Source organism: Epinephelus moara, chromosome 6 (assembly GCF_006386435.1).
Source record: "Epinephelus moara isolate mb chromosome 6, YSFRI_EMoa_1.0, whole genome shotgun sequence".
NCBI classification, from domain to species: Eukaryota; Metazoa; Chordata; class Actinopteri; order Perciformes; family Serranidae; genus Epinephelus; species Epinephelus moara.
In genome coordinates, this window is record NC_065511.1 from 31484592 (window position 1) to 31501434 (window position 16843).

General features: G+C 40.3%; 1 protein-coding gene across 1 annotated transcript; it reads right to left on the minus strand.

Annotated features, from left to right (window-relative positions):
- Positions 1–232: 232 nt before the first annotated feature.
- Positions 233–15673, minus strand: cyth2 (cytohesin 2). Its single transcript, XM_050047860.1, has 12 exons — positions 15475–15673; positions 12321–12471; positions 10536–10602; positions 10331–10449; positions 10159–10239; positions 9815–9927; positions 7327–7475; positions 7112–7223; positions 6387–6463; positions 4167–4238; positions 3920–4074; positions 233–3757 (listed from the first exon to the last, which is right to left on the minus strand). Exons 1-12 carry the CDS (start codon positions 15539–15541, stop codon positions 3670–3672), a joined length of 1251 nt encoding a protein of 416 aa, XP_049903817.1. The 5' UTR covers positions 15542–15673; the 3' UTR covers positions 233–3669.
- Positions 15674–16843: the final 1170 nt, after the last annotated feature.

The window sequence follows — 16843 nt, forward strand, 5'->3', positions numbered from 1 at the left end:
CACATAATCAACGATATATTACACATTATATCAGACAGTTTAATCTATTAATACAATTAACTTTACCTTACGCGCATCCCACAAGCTGATGCTTAACCAAATGAGGCTCTCAGCATAAAACGTGTTGAAGTAAATTTGTAATATTAGCTTTAATACCTAAAGTTGACTCCACTTGGTGGTGAAAATATAAAGACAAACCCCCAGAAGAAACAAAAACACATCAACCAATGACCTCAGTTTACCTTTTATTGTTACACAGTAGTTTACTGGCACCAATGTATCGTGGTTTTCCTTTTGCTACATTTACAGATGATCTATCCATCTTCACCTCACAGTAAATAAAAATAAATAATACAAAATTAACACATTATCTGAAAGAGGTGGAATCAGAAACAGAGGCCCAGTTTCAGTCTGATCATTTCAGTGTTCATTATTTTGTTCTAGCAGAAAAACATTTGTTGTCCCAACAGTTTTTTTTTTTTTGGCAACTTTGCACTTCAAGAATACCCAGAAAGTGAAGGCCTACAGACAGTCCATGTGTTGTGTAGAAGCACTAACATGAAGGTATAGAGTTAGGCCTTTGTCAGTTTGATGATGTCGGGGAGTAAAAGGCAATCCAATCACTTCTACAGAAGATAAGACCCCCAAACAACATGATCTTTGTCAGGTGAATAAATACAGTGCATGCTGGTCAGACGCTGCTATAGCTGGCACCGACCAGGCGGCGGAGTTATAAAGTATTTCTACACAGTTCATGGTTCATCCTTCAGCATATTGCAGTGTGTGAGATCACCAGTAGAGGGTGCTACAGAGTATTGGAGTCAGTCAAAGTAAAAGCATTTTCTTCAAAATGCTAAAATGGATAAAGTGCAGTAGACAATTATTTTCACTACCATCTAAAAATGCCAATTCAATAAACTACTAGTAATAAGTTTATGAACTGGATGTCAAGCAAATCTATCACTGGACACAAATCTAAACTTGTTACTGATTCATTACATCTGAATAATTTTACTATTATATAATGAATCAAAGCTTTGTTAGTGTTCCTTGTCTCCTCACACTTCAAGTGGACACTGGGCAGCCAATGGAAACCGGACGTTAGTCTCACAGAGGGTCATTACTGCTTGTGCTTTACAGAGTCTGGTTTACTCTTCAAACCCACAGACGGGTCAAGAGGTAAATCAAACTACTAGTCATCTCCTAAATATCTTATTATTCTCTGAAACAACTATGATTAGGATAATTTACTCTACGCATAAATCAACTTCCATATTAAATTTTTCCGTGTCAACAGGGAACACTAACAGTTTTCAAATCAGTGCACTAGCATGATCAGCGATGCATCGGTACCTATGACTGACGCCTCAGTTTATCAACATGCAGTCCTACAGTAGCTCGTACAAAAATCAGATTTTAACAAAAGAATAAATTAAATCTATGTGTATCGTAAACAAATATGCTAACAACTATGTACAAAAAGTATACATTGTAATGAGCTGCCTTTGTGATTTCTTGAAACTCACTATAGCGGACAGACCGGCTCTAACAGTTACATGTCTGGCAGAGTTATTACTTGTGAGAGAGATGCAGACGTTTGTCTGTGTAGTGTTGAGCAAGAAGGAAAATGATTTGTGGCATGCTAGAATGTTACATCTGAGAGGACGTGATGAGCGTTGCTCAGTGTAGTGTTATAAAGGAATCTGTGAACAAGCCTACAGACTGGAACTACGGGTTACTCTGCTATTGCTGGAACATGTAGAGAAACATGCTAAAAGACATATATACTGTCTCAGAGAGCTGAAACGAGCAGCTGCTCATGTGTGTCTTCATTAATTCTGCGAGTAAAGCAACCTTTCTGCCTCGAGCCCGACCCTATAGATGAAGATTAACAGTAACTTGGTGAACAGCAGTGAACAGTGACGGTTTCTTCACATAAATGTTATCTAAGTGTCGACAGTAGTAGTGTGCTTCAAACCCATTAAGAGGGGCAGAAAACTGAAATACTCTGCTGCTATGACTTCAACTGATTCCTCTGACTGAAACTAAATCTTAGTGCTAAAATACTGAATTCACATTTTCTCTGGGGTAAGCACAATCAAGAAAGACAGTTTCTTATTTAGATGGCATCAACAGATGTGAGAGACGACAGCACGAGAGCTGAAGCTGCCTGCTGCCCTGAGTAAGACCATATTCACACTGATGTAAACGGATGTAAAAAGGCAGGGCTCAACAATGAAGATTGCCTGGGGCAAGTAAAATGCACATCTAGATAGTACATCTAGCGACTTACTTGCCAAATTAGGCAAATGGTTACAAAGAATTCAACACATCGCCTTTGTTTCAGAGCTGACGTTGCTGGAGGTGGCGCAGGAGTGAGCCATCTCGCCTGCTTCAAACAATCGAAGTGAGGGCAGGTAAAAATTGACTTCATTGATCCCTGCAAAAGGCTACCTGTTTGGAAGATTTCAGTCGCCACATATAAAGAGATATAAAATGTCTTTTATTAGAGGGCAGGTCCATATGGGTTCAAATTGAGACGCCTTCTCAGCCATTAGCAAAAAGCACTGACCTGGGTTGGAGCGCTGATAAAAAATAATAATGACTGAAAGCTCACAGAACACGGGAGGTGCTGGTCTACAGCTGTCTCGATCGCTAAGTTCATTGGTGTTACTGTGTTACTTTCAAACCCAAACTAACACGCCGTCCACAGCAGTACGTTGCTTTGCTTCCATGCCGGTTTGGGAGTTAGAGGAATAAAGCTAATTTGGAAGATTGACAACAGAGAAGTCTTTAAGGCTTGGCTCAGACACAAAGAGGCACATTAGGCAGATTAGGGGGTTTATATGGAGCAATGTCATCATGCAGAAACCCACATTAGGTCACATGGGAAAATGTTTTTAGAAGGGCTTTGGGAAAACTGCATTTTGATGCTATAACATAAGTGACTACATGAGGATCACTACCGGGAAGCTAAAGTATGATATTTAAAAAAAAACAAAAAACCTGACGTAGTCGCCCTTTCACACACAAGCTGCATCAGCCAGAAGCTTTACACATTTCTGCTGAGCAACTGTCTGTGGTGGTCTATTAAGTTTTGCTTGTGGTTTCATCAGAAACTGAAAAAGGAAGTACTCAGTGGCACGAGATCTTCAATCATAGTATTTTTAAATGCTCTATTTCCCCAGCATTCGCAAATCTGTCCACATTCAGTGAGCAGCTCTGATAAGTTGATTTAAAGTGTGGGTGGCAGGCCAAAACGTGAAAAAAAGTGTTGATAAAATCACCAACATCAGTGTGGATATGTTCTTAAGACATGTTTCACAGTTCACCTACACGCTGAGCGAGAGAGGAATGTGGTGAGAAACAGGACAGACGACGTGCTCTGGCTGTAATGTGTCAGGTTGTGTATAACAGCAGTAGTGTAAGAACCAAGATAACGAGAGGCAGCCGCAGTGGGTGAGCTCTTCCCTCTGAAACTCTTTGAAGAGTCTGGTAGACAGGATAACAACGAGTCCTCATATCAGGGAGAGGATGCGTTTTGGGGAAGGGGAAAAGAGGGGTAACAAAAAACTTGTGAACAGGTGGTGAGGAGCAAATATGAAAACATGTGTCCGGTGCTGGAAGGAAGGATGAGAAGGAAGACAGGGAGAGAATGACGGGAATACTCTACGGTTGTTCCTCCTTCTTCTTCAGTGATATACGTTTCTTCCTGGCGGCAAGCATTTCGTAGAAGGGATCAACACTGACAGCAGATCTGTGACAGTGACAGAGAAACACGACTGAAAAAATGTCTATAAATAAAAAGATGCATAAACCATCCAAACAGCAGGCTACATCTTGTTTGGCTAAAATTCATCACAAACTTCCACTACATCCATTTTTCCTGCGACACTATCGGCCATTTCTGTTTCCATACTTGATGCTGTGGATCCATTCGTCCTTCTCCTCGGGTGTCGGGGCAGAGATACGGTACACCATGTGGTTTCCTTCCACTACTCTCCCATCAGCCTCCGTCTTACACGCCTTAATGAGCTGACCACGGTTGTTGGGGATGTACAGCTCAAAGCAGTTCTGGAAAAACAAACAGTGTATACAGTAATTTTGAAATTTAGATATATGATAATTATATTTGCGTTTGATTTTGAAGAGAAATGCAAACTTACAGGTTTTCTTGGATCTTCTACCTCACGGATGCTGAGGTTTTCCAAGGGAATGATACCTCGTGGCTCCTTATCCTGTTAAAGGAACACATAATCATGACAGATCAGGGCCAAAGGAGTTACTGCAACATTTAAAGTAGGGCTGATTACATTTTAATTTCACTCATGATTTTGGTTTCCAATGATTATGTGAATAAGATAATCAAGATAAAACGATTATTGGGCCAGATTCCGTTTCGCATTGATGCTCTTATTTATCTGGTGTTATAAATCCAGCGCAGCCCTTTCCTTTAAAGCCATGCGACTTTTCAGACCCTCTTAGTGATTTTATTTCCAAAAAGATACGAGCAACAAATTCAGGGGAAAAGCGAGAAATGCGATCAAATATATCACAATTCCCACACATGCTGCTCACAGTAATCCCAGTCCACAGCTCTTCTGCCAACAGCACCAAGTCTCTCTCTCTTCTTTTGCGTCATGTTCAGTTATGTATCATTTGTTTTATCTAACTAATTTCTTACACACATTTTTTAAATTGTTTTTCAGTTTGATTACTTTTAAAGTTCAAGAAAATCTATTGATGAAATGACATTAAAAAAAAGTTCCAGAAATGCACAGTTTCTAAAGTCACAATTAATCATGTTACAATAATTGTGGTCTCAATATTAATCAAAATAATTGTGACTATGATCTGTGCCATAATCGAGCAGCTAATTAAAGGGTTTTTTTATGTTTTAACTTTTCACTTTCCGGCCTGGTACGGTCACCTAAACTGTAGACCTGATAATCAACTTTCAAGGATTATGTCAACAATGAGCAAAACAGTTCACAAACCTTAAAACCCCTTGACTCAACTTATCACAGACAGTACAAGTAAGAAAGCAGTGAGGATACTGGCAGATAGCTTCCATCCTCACTTCAGCCAGTTTGAGCTCTTGAGCTCAGAGAGGCGCTACAGAGTCCCTCGAGCAACTACAAAGTGCCATCAATATTCTGATGGTTTCTTCTGTTTGGTGAGCTGAAGACAAATTTCCACCCCTTGTGGATGATAAAAATATAATATACTCTAATCAGTCCCAACAGGAATTTGAGAGTGCAAGAATTAGCAGAAATTCAACCAATTTGGCATTAATCTGCTAAAAATTGCCAAATTGAAGGACAATTTAAATCGTTTTCAGTGCCAGCTGTTTTCTACAAAGAAAGTCAATCTATTTAAAACCAAACTGACAAACCAGGTTACAGTTAAACTTAATCTATTATTTTATTCTTAGGTGCATCACTTCAGTTTTTCACATTGTAACTTTTTGGCTAGGTGGGAACCTGTGCTCCTCCTAGAGTTAGCGTTTTGTGTTAGTATTGTTACGGTAGCGTGTCTTTGATGTGTTGTCCCTTGTGACCAGTCTGACTTCTGTCTCTTTTGTTAATGTGCTTGGGCAACCAAACCAGTTTCTCCTCTGGGGATTAATACAGTTATGCACCTAATCCTCCCCTTCACTGACCAAACTTCATGCAGACAATAGAAACTTCAAAGTTTACACCTTCGTTATCCTAAACATGACCACATTTTTTGCAAGTCAACACAACAATGCCACTAACTCCAGTTTTCTCTCAGAAAAGCTGATGCAAATGCAGCAACAACACCCTGTGAGAAAAGTTTAAAGGGATAGTTCGGATAGTTTAAAGTGGGGCTGTATGAGGTACTCATCCATAGTCAGTGTATTAGCTACAGGTGATGTCTGTCAGCATGCCTCTAGTTTGGAGAAGCAGACAGGGATACCTGCACAGATGCTAAGCAATGTACTGCTGTAGACAGGGGCAGCCGCAAATGTATTTTAAAAGAAGGTAGACCACCAGAGTCTGGTGGCTTTTAAGAGAGCAATATAACGACTTCAGTTCCCTGTCAGAAAGCACTGTCTGACAGCAGGCAAAAGCGGTAAAAATATTCTAAATATAGCGTATACTTTACTGACATTGACTTCTTTTAGGTGGCTAAAGTACATTTTGCTACAGCCCCTCCACAGCAGTACGACACTTAACTACTTGTTGGTACTCCAGTCTGCTTCTCCAAACTGAGAGCGTGCAAACCGCCATCTACTGTAGGGTATTACGCTGACTTTGGATAAGTACTTCACATAACCTCACTTCAAACAATAAGAACTATCCCTTTAATGTACCTAATGACTCTACGAGGAGTGGCAGTGTCAAATTCACTCAAACACTTACTGTGGTGTATTCAAAGTAATAAAGGCAGTTGTCTGTGAGAATGAACCATCGCCGTTTCCAGGTTTTCACTCGTCCCCCTGAAACACAAGAACAAAGTCTTTACAATGAGTGAGAGGAGAGGAGAAAGATTTCCTTAGGGGGTCAAAGTTCAAAGAATACTATTCTACAATTTCTACATTCTTACAGCTAATTACGTGGCTAATTTTTTAACTTCCAACTGTCAGTACATACCTCCTGAGAAAACAAGCAGCGGCAGTAGAGGGTGGAAATCGCAGGGAAGAAGCAGAGACAAAAGGGACCAGAGGATTTAGAGGGAGACAGAGGACAAACAGACAAAGAGAGAGACAGATGGGGAGGAGGAAGAGATAGAGATTATATTAGTGACACACAGATCACAGGCCCCGCCATGCAAAAGAAAACAAACAATCAGATTTTTAGACTGCTGTGATGCAAGAAAGTGAGTCTCTGCTTCACGACCGTGCTGTGGCAACGGTCAAGTGCCACAGCACTGTGAGCTGATGATCAAGTGAGGGCAGAGAGCCGGCAAACCTCAGAGACAGAGGGCAGGTTCATCATAGCACAAAGCCTTAACAGAGAACAAAGTACACAAGAACACACCCCTGACATCTGTAACATGGACACACTTGATTTGTTGAACTGAGATCAGCGTTTAAGACAACATGTAGATTAAAAGCACTCCAAAGGCCTCACTGGGATCATCTCACCAAGTTTAAGAAGCCAGCCCTCTCTGTCCGGGTTGAAGAAGGTGTGTGTCAGGTCGTTGCCGTCATCCTCTGGAATCTTGAAGGGCTCATTTTTAATGCTTTCATAGAGATTCTGGAATAACAATAAAATAAAATAAAATCATTAAGAATCTCTTTTCTTCATTTTAATTGTCACTTAGCTGTCTCCAGAGAGAGCAACGTAGAGTTCATCGTACTCTGAGCAGGTCCTCGGGCAGGTCTCCGCCCTCGTTGATGCCTCGGTTCATGGAGATGAAACGATCCACTCCAGGTTTGTCCCTCACATTTGGGTTATGGAGGCTTGTGTTCAGCATAATGATGGCAAATGACAGCACGTAACATGTGTCTGCGAAAATGAGAGACATGCAAGACAATGCAGCAGTACTGAGTTTTGTTCTGCGCAAAAACTAAAACTAATTAATGAATCTGCCTTAAAGCTACAGTTGGTAACTACTAACTTTTTGTCACATTTGCTGAAACTGTCACTTCATCCAGACAGTCGTACATGAGACAGATAATCTCACCCCTTTTCCACCACTCTGGTTCTTGAACCGGTTCTGTTCAACATTCTTGAGGCCTTGATACTATCTAGTAAACCAGCCCATGTTGCCACCTGTTTTGCACGAAACCATTGTAATCAGGGATGTGCCATCAACAGAGGGCATTGCACAATGCACAACACAAGTAAACAGAGGTAGTAAAAAGTGCGGACCTTGATTACCTGCAAATTTTTGTTCTGTAATCACAGATATTTGTTTTTAACCCAAAAAACAAGCATGAACTAACTTTTAATGAGACCACTGCACACTCTTTGTTGTCTGGTGAGTTCTCGTTTGACTTCTCAATTGTTGCCTTCTTCATCCTCTCTTTCCTACCTGTCAAATATGACACACCCACTGATGTCACTTCAGGTCAAGGAAAACCTGCTATTTTTTGGTTCCAGCTGAGGACAAACTTTTCAGGTTCTCAACCAATTTATTTTTGGTCGAAGTGCTCTGAACGGTTCAAAATTAGGTGCGAGAACCAGAATGGAACCAGTTCCAAGGAGGTGGCAACAGTGCGTTTGTCATACTCATTCTAGTGGCCTTACCGCACCTGATTGAAAACAACTGATCAGAGCCGAGGAGTCTCGAACGCAGCTGTCAATCATGTGAATCACTGCTTGTGAACTGCGGCCAACTCTCAAACTAGGCAGCACTGATCAAATATGAATCAAGATTCTGTCGCTGCATTACCCACTTCTAGCTACAAATGTTTTCAGAAACTTATTTTAGTGTACTGTTTAGCTGTGACATGAGAAAGCTTGTCTGACTGATGGGCAATGCTTAGTACTTCAGTTAACTGTATCCAACATGGCAGCCTGGTCACAAACGTTCTCATTTTACAGTCAAACAGTACACTTAAATGTGTTTCTTTTTTTTATGACTTACAATTTTTATTTTCACTATACAAAACAATCAGTGAACAACAATCCAGTGTACGAATACAACTTAAATCCTACCCCATCCTTTCTACCCAACTGGTCGAACATTCAGGACAGGAGGGGTAAACAACAACTAAATACATCAATAATGTAGCTACATAAAAAGGAAATCTACATCTATCTATACATAAAATAACCAATACTTTAATCCACAGAATAGATGAGGACTTTTAAGAACATAAAGACATACAATCCTCTTGACTTGTGATTTACCCTACCCTTACTGATGTGTCCTTATAAAACCAATTTACCTCCCCCACTTAAGCCAATACTTTTCTGTCCTATTACAATCTAAAATATGTTTCTGAGAACATTTTAGGCTAGAAATAGTCAGAGCAGTAACAGAATCTTGATTCATATTTGATCAGCCGTGCCTAGCAGTGATTGACATGATTGACAGCTGCGTTAGAGACTGCTCGGCTCTGATTGTTTCTGTTCATGTGCAGTAAGGCCGTTAGAATCTCTAAGGCAATAAGTAGGCAGGAGTATGATTTTCTTCACAGATTATCCATCTCATGTATGACTGTGTGAATGAAGTAACAGTTTCAGCAAATAAAACAAAAAGATATTTTCATAAAACTTAAAAGTTACAGCTTTAATATCAGAAATAAAAACAAACACGATTGGCTTTGACCCAGATTAAAACAATATTACTTTCTACCAACATTTTCTATAAAAACAAAAAGTCTGTCAATGCTGAACCTCATTTCAAACTACTGAAGGAAAATACAAACATATGTATATTTGTAATTTTGCCAGATATTTAATACTCTATTGTTCTAAAACTGGGCCCAGTGAGTGACCCTGACCCTGACCCGGGGAAACCACCGGTTGTTCTGGTTGTGAACAGTATATTGTGGTTACTGTACTGAGTGTTACTGTAATTTGAAGCATTCTCTGGCACAGGAATTTCTTTCAAGACAATTAAGTTCACTGAATTGAATTAAAATAGTTTTTACTGAGAAGCAATGTTTATAAATCAGCAGACTCCTGGCTTTCATATCTGGCCACTTCTGGTAAGAGGCTCGTTGTTTGCGCCATGTACACGTTCTGGGAAGTGCCCCTTCCTGTTATCCATCATAAAATAATAAAGCTTGATTTGAGGGGACACCTCCAAACCACATGCTGAAATCAAAACATCCTACGTGAGGCTGGTAACAGATTACCTCACATGAACTGCAGTGTAACATGTTTGTGTTTACCAGTGCTCTGGAAGACGCCGGGGTTGCAGTGGCAGTATCTCTGAGCAAAGGCCTCCATCATTCTGTCAATCTTCTGGGCTTCACCAGGCAGACGGAAACTCCACAGGAACTGTCTGCAGAAAACAGGTCGAGGTTTAGGTCAAGACGGAGAGAGCACATTTGGCAATCACAGCAGGGTTGTACAGCCACTGCGGCTCTCTTGCATAATTTTTTCCACCCTAACCTGAAGTGACATACAGAGTGGGGCTTTCCATTGTGGAGGTCTGTTTACCAGAGTACGCCAGGACACTATTCAGGAGATTTTGTTCTCAGTTCAAATCATAAAAACAAAAAGCCACACAGACCTGAGGGCCTGGACAAGGTTGAGATCAGTGAACTCGTGGAGGTCAACGAAAGCCTGAAGAACTTTGATATTGAAGTCGTCCCTGCAGAGCAGCAACACAAAGATCACAGTTACAAATGGCAGAAGGACAAAAAAAATGAGAAAAGGACAGAAGATATTTCAAAACCAATCACCTTTCTCCGAGGTAATCTCCTATAGCAGTCTTGTTGAGGCCCTCTCCTTTGTAGAGGAACTGAGCGATGTCCTCTGAAGTGTGTCTGAGCAGCTCATTCTCCACCAGAAACACAATGCCCTGCAGCGAGACCGAAGAGTCTGTCACCACACAGCCAGGACTCAGTGAGGACAGAGGAGACTTATACAAGTACTGAAGGGTTTTACCTTTTTAGGGTCCATGTTGAATTTCTTCCTTCCCATTGCCACATGCCTGCTTTTCTGCAGAGTTTTACTGCACAGAGCAAAGATGTAAAATGCCAGTAAGAAAAAACTCTGTGGCATCCAAATCACATCTCTATAACTACATTACTTTTATATTACTAGAACTTAAATGACAGCTCTAAAGAAGGGAATTTATCAAAGAATCAATAACCATAAATGACAACACTACAGTGTCAACTAAAGACAGTGTTTCCCACAGGTCTGAAAAAAACTTGCGGTGTAGCTGGCATAGTCTGCTAGCACAAAAATGATCTTCAACATGTGACAAACAACAAATGCGTATGACTTGTAGCTCAATTTTTTCATTTATTGTTGAATATTTCCATTAATTTCAGACACATAACACCACTGTGGTCTTTCCTAATCACATGTAGAGATAAACTGTACTATCCACCCTCTATCTTGTGTGTGTCTGCTCATCTCTTTCGCTCACTGTTTGGACACAACTGATAAATATCTGTAAGTGACATAACTTTAAAAACCTAATCACAAACAGAAGTGATACTAGGCTGTTACTAATAAATATAGACGATGGGCAGATTTTTGAAATTTAATCACATCAGGGAAAATAAAACTTCAGGAAAACAGCGGGGAGAGGGACAGGAAAATGATCTGATCATTTACATCATATATAACATGTCCTTTATTTAGTTTATAAAAGATCAGCATTGTATTTTCTTGCCAGATTCGATCACAGACTTGATGCCAAAACGATCACTGCAGAGCACAAGCCATGGTGTTGTGTCGAAGAATGTTTCCCCATCAATATGTGTTTCTCCCTTCCTGAACGTGAACCAACCACTGAGACTGTCACTACTGGAAGCATCAATTTAATGGGAGGGAAATTCTCCGACGTGGGAACAGACTTTGACACAACACTGGTGCTTCTGCCTCCGTAGCTGAATAGATACAAGATGGGTAGAGTGAGACGTCCGCAATTTAATCGTTCCATTGTCTTGGATGGAAAAACAAAAAAAAATCAACACTTGTATGTATGAGCAATAATATGAGGCACTGAAAAATGGTATGGATGAAAATGTGATGTGAATGAACAGCAGGAAAAAGTCTGCAGTAAATTCTGGAGGAAATCAAATCCTACAAGTTACGAAAAGCTCTTAACTGCAGCTGAATATGGTGATGTGAGCAAATGCCAGTGCAGTTTTGGACTTTGCTGGTCCATTAAGTCACAGCTGAAGGTTGACAAGGTCTAAACCAAAAAAGTGTGGCCCATAACACATAAAGTGATAAGGTTGACTAACTGCATGTGATAATGTTTCAAGGAATGGTGAATAAGTCTGTTCACAGTGAGGCCATCATGAAAGTCAACTCTCGTCCGATATTGTTTAGAGCAGTGGTTCCCAACTGGTTCAGCCACGGGGTCCAGGTTTCTCCTAAGTCATTAGTTTAAGGTCGACACAAATTAATATATTCACCGCAAACTTGTGTTTGGCCATGTCAGTGAGCTTGTTTTCTGTCTCAGTCAAGTAGCTGTCCATTAGTCGCTCACTCTACAGCAGGGAACGACACTTCAAATTCAAAGCTCTGTGCTAGAAATTCACTGTGCTTCAATATGAAGTGTGTTTTTTACAAACTCAACATATTAGCGAGTCACTTGTGGTCCATTCAGAATGAACCTGCAACCCACTTTTGGACCACGACCCACCAGTTGGGAACCACTGGTAAAGAGAGTACTGTAGAAATGATACATGATGTGTATTTTCTTCTTACCTGCCCTCTGTGCTGGTCTCCAGTCCCTCCACCTCCAAAATTGCCTCTCTCAATTCCTCTCTGAGCCTCTGGATCTCCTGCAGCAGGACGCCCTTCCTCCTGCGGATGTCCTCCAGCTCAGAGCGCTCCTCTGGGCTCAGGTCTACCGGGACTGTAAGGGAAGAGAAGAAGAATGACTCCATTGCTGCTGCTGCTGCTGCTGCACATATAACAACGGTGCCCTAAAATCCTAAGGCCTACCGTGTCTTTATTAGCAACATAAAACCCATCAAGTGCAACTATTTTTAGAACGGCATTGTTACTCAAATTGGGTATGACTAATTCATTCTTTCAATACCCTACAATGGAAAGTGGTGGGACAAAGTAGGGTAGTATACGTAGTAACTGAAGTTAGCAAAAGTGGATACAAGTATGCAGTGGAGAGGCACTGGGTGAGGACGCTTGAGTGGTTCGGTTTTTCTTTTGTAAAGAGAAAAGCCTCTTCATTTTGAAATAGAGCTACACTACTAGTACTACACACTTTTAGTTTGCTTTGAGCTGTTCCTTTCTTTTCCCTCAAACCCTTTGTCTTCCCTGTTCATTTATCTCCTATTGTACTCCATTTTTGCAACCTGTGAAAAAATACTGATAATCAGCACTCTCCTGATCCGTCACTGCAGTATAATGTATGAGAGCATGAGCAGTGCCCACTGGCTGAGTAGTGATACACCACTAGTAGAGTAGACACACACTTCAGGGTCTCAACAGACACAGCCACAAGGCTACTGTAAAACTGAGACAAAGTCAGAAAGCCAGGTTTCATTTTTAAAACACTTCTTCCACAGATACATTTATATGAATGAGAAACATCTACAGTTTGGTTCTAACAGCCTATTCCAGCCCCTCAGTGGTGAAGCTTGGTTAATAAAATCACAAAAACAATTTCCTGGTTGATCACGTGTGGTGTCAGGCAGGGCATTGGGTTTAATTTTATTTGCTGGGTGTCATGATGAGATTTCAGCTGCCAGCACAATATATGTTCTATAAAAGATGAATAGATTTCCATTTGTGGTACTAACTCTGAACTGTTTTCATTGCAACTTCTTACTACTGAAAAAGACAACCTAAGAAACGAGTTAACTCAGGAAACTGTGATATTTAGACTGATGAAAGCGGGTTCAGCATTCTAAATATAGGCAAAAGAACCAGAGAGGTCTCATTTAATGCAGTGCCATAAAACAGCAATTTGATCAAAAGTGAAAAGGATAAAGTACAACTGAACTGTTTTAATGACATGGAAACCTTGACAAGAGCAGCACTATCAGTGCAGGTTTAAGGGATGTAGCTACAGATGGCATTACAATGGAGTGCTGCGTGACACCACAACATCATAATAATCAGGCATCATCTCAGGAATCTCAGCTACTGTAAAACTGTGTTTGTTCTCAGTGATTTTCAAGGCTGCGTTACAGTTGAGGTATGCAGTTTTCTAAAGTCATTTGCTGAATTGTGGCTCTACCCGTTTGTTCAACATATCACATTACACTTCCAAAAAAAACTTGTACACCCAGTTGCTAGTATACACCAAGATAAAAATGAGGCTGTTTTAAAAGGTGTCTTGACAATGGTCTTTGAGACTGTCAACCTTTTTTAAATGAATCAATGGAGAGGTAAATAAGTGTGTGCAGGAATCACAGCTTTCCATTGTCTTAAAACTCATGCAATGACTCCTACCATAATGAATGCTTTGATATTCAGTCTTAACTGTTTTAGAGAGATGTCGATTCAGCTTAGGCCTAATTGTCACTTCGGAGACTAGAGTTACAGTTGGTGTTGAACATTGTATTAAGCTGGGGAGATTTTAATATTTTGCCAGTTTTTGTCAGTGAGGGCAGACTAAATATTAGAAACACATCAAAGCACAAAAGCAATAAAAACTATTGCACTATAGCAGAGTGTCTATAGGTATCAGGTATAGGTATCAGGACACCTTTAACCAAATTTAGGAACTGTTTTTGGACAAATCATGTTTAACTTATCCAAGCATTGCAGGTATGTTGTATATAGCCTATGGGGTCTCGTGCAAATGCAGGTGTTATGTAGGAATATGGTTCAAGTATGAAGTAAAATGACAGTACTGTGGATTTTTTAAAGGATTTGTAACATTTAAAATGTGGACTTTTACATCAGAAGGCTTCTTTCATTTCCACAAAAAGAAAATTCAAGATGTTTTAATTAAATTAGATATGTTTGCAGTAGCTATGACCTCACATGTTCAAATTTAAGACAATTTAATTAATTTAAAGGCCTTATTATTGTAACATTGGATTTAAGACATTTTGAGACTTTTAAAGGATCTGCAGTCACCCTGTATTATCTCCAACTCATAAACCCTGACTATCATTTTGAATCAACACCTCTCTAACAGGTTTAACAAAAACCTTGCTTTCATTAGAGTGAGGTGTATTGCAGGGCTGTTGTATCAACTAGGTATACCTAATAAACTTGCAGTTAAGCATAGTGTCTGAAAGCTCCATGATATGGTCACATTTCGATGTAGATGTTGCCTACTTATGCACAAAAACGTGCAAATGATTTTTGTCCAAACCACCCATATCTAGAGCTGAAAACAGCAGCTTGTGATCGACAGTCGCTGGCAGGACCCCCAGCCTCCCAGGCCAGTGTGTGTTTATTCTGCAAAACAAACAGCTGCTCTATAACACCACCAACCACGCCCACAGTCTGGATCAACTGCACGGATTCATACTACAGCAGCGAGGGTCCTGATAACAGGAGGTGGATGGTTTCAATAGTACAGGCAATGCCCAATTTCAACAAGCACTCCTGTAGCTTAGAGGCTGATGGGGTGTTAAATGCCCACCGACGTTAGCTGAAACGTTAGCTCCCTGCACACACTGAAATAATCAATATTTAGTTGGCGTCAGGCTAAGCTAACGCAGCTTTGTGGCTTATTTTAACTCAATTCGTTTACGTGTGAACCCAGGGTTTTTGTAAAAGACCGCAAAGGGTGTATGGTCAATCGTCTTCATTCAGATGCTGAGCAGAATGACCACTGTGTCACACCTGAGCAAATAAACTGAGCCACTAGCTCCAACTAGCCACAGTTAGCTAGCGGTAGCCTATGCAAATGTAGCTAATTAGCAAGCCCACTTACTGTAGTCCAGGTCATCCATTTTTGGCGCTTTACTTTTAGGCATAAATATTTCAGAGTCGACTGTCATTCAATATCAGAAAACTGGGGATATATGTGTAAATATATCCTCAAAACTAAGGGAGAAAAATAGACAAGCCCTGGTGTCGAAATATTGGGCCGGAGACAAAGAAGGTGGCGACACCGGAAGCGGTGTCTGGCTCTCGAGTGGTCTACTTCCGGTCAGTTGTTTTTCAAAATACAATTGTTTGTAGTAAATGCTGAAAACGGTAGTTGGGCTACAAGTTTCAAGGATAAAAACAGTGGCAGGTTAGCGCTTATTTATTTATTTATTTGTTTAAATTTGTATTAATGTATATATTTAAATTCACCAGGCCAGGTGCTGCTCACAAACCTTTCCCACTCTACTTGGAGTTAGAAAGGTACAGATTTCTAAATACATTTTAACAGTAAACTTTAATATTTTGTAAGAAATACTGAAGTGTCTGGATAATTTTCCCTCCCAAGTTCGTATTTTTTAGGTTTTATGTAAAAACTAATAATTTAAAAAAGGTAATTCATTGCAAAGACATACAGTAGCAGCTGAGACTTGCAAACCTTTAAATGAATCCAATCCAATGAATCCGTTTGACAAATTTATCTCATCACAATATCCATTTAGCAGCCGTTCGTGTGCTTTTGATTGTACCACACTGTCTTCATCAGCAGATGGATTTTGCTCAATCATCACAGAATGGTAGATTTCCATTTTCCCGAGCACTGTAAAGACTTTTCACCCATGTTGGCTCAAATGTTGACACTGAAAGTTCATGCTTGATCTTGCAACACAGCAGTTGACGACACAATCTCACCTGAATGTCCATTTAGTTGCTGCTCTGGAGCTTTCAATCGTAACTGCAATGTTCTTTGACAACTTGGCAACTGCATCTGCTGAGGAAGATCACGTGATGCTAAACTACTACTGACCAATCTATACAACGTGTATGTATATTTTTTTGTACTTACTTGAGCTTTCCTTGAGCTTTCTGCGAGAATGTCTCCAGGGTTTGGTGGTTTGTTTTCAGTTGCCTCCACATTTACTCATATAACACTGTCTGAGACAAGGATTTGATTTCCTCTGGGGCCATGGAAGCAAAAATGAATTTACTTAGGAGGCTTTGGCACACAAGTATTACAAAGTGAATTCCTAGAAGTCACAAGAGAGAGACAGAAAAGCTGCTTATGTGACAAAGAAGGAGAAACCTGAGGGAACAATTCACTGGAATAATGAAACCTATAAAACTCCCCGTGTGGTGGAGAGGGGCACATTGAACAAACTGAAAGCTATAATGGACAATAGCAGACACCCTCTCCACAGCCTCCTGGAGCGACA

Excerpts from the sequence above, each read along its gene's own strand:
- cyth2 (XM_050047860.1), bottom strand. The coding sequence starts at position 15,541 with ATGACAGTCGACTCTGAAATATTTATGCCTAAAAGTAAAGCGCCAAAA. Across the intron at positions 9,928-10,158 it reads AACCTTGTCCAGGCCCTCAG|ACAGTTCCTGTGGAGTTTCC; the intron begins GTCTGTGTGGCT and ends TGTTTTCTGCAG. Across the intron at positions 4,239-6,386 it reads ATTACTTTGAATACACCACA|GATAAGGAGCCACGAGGTAT; the intron begins GTAAGTGTTTGA and ends TTCCTTTAACAG.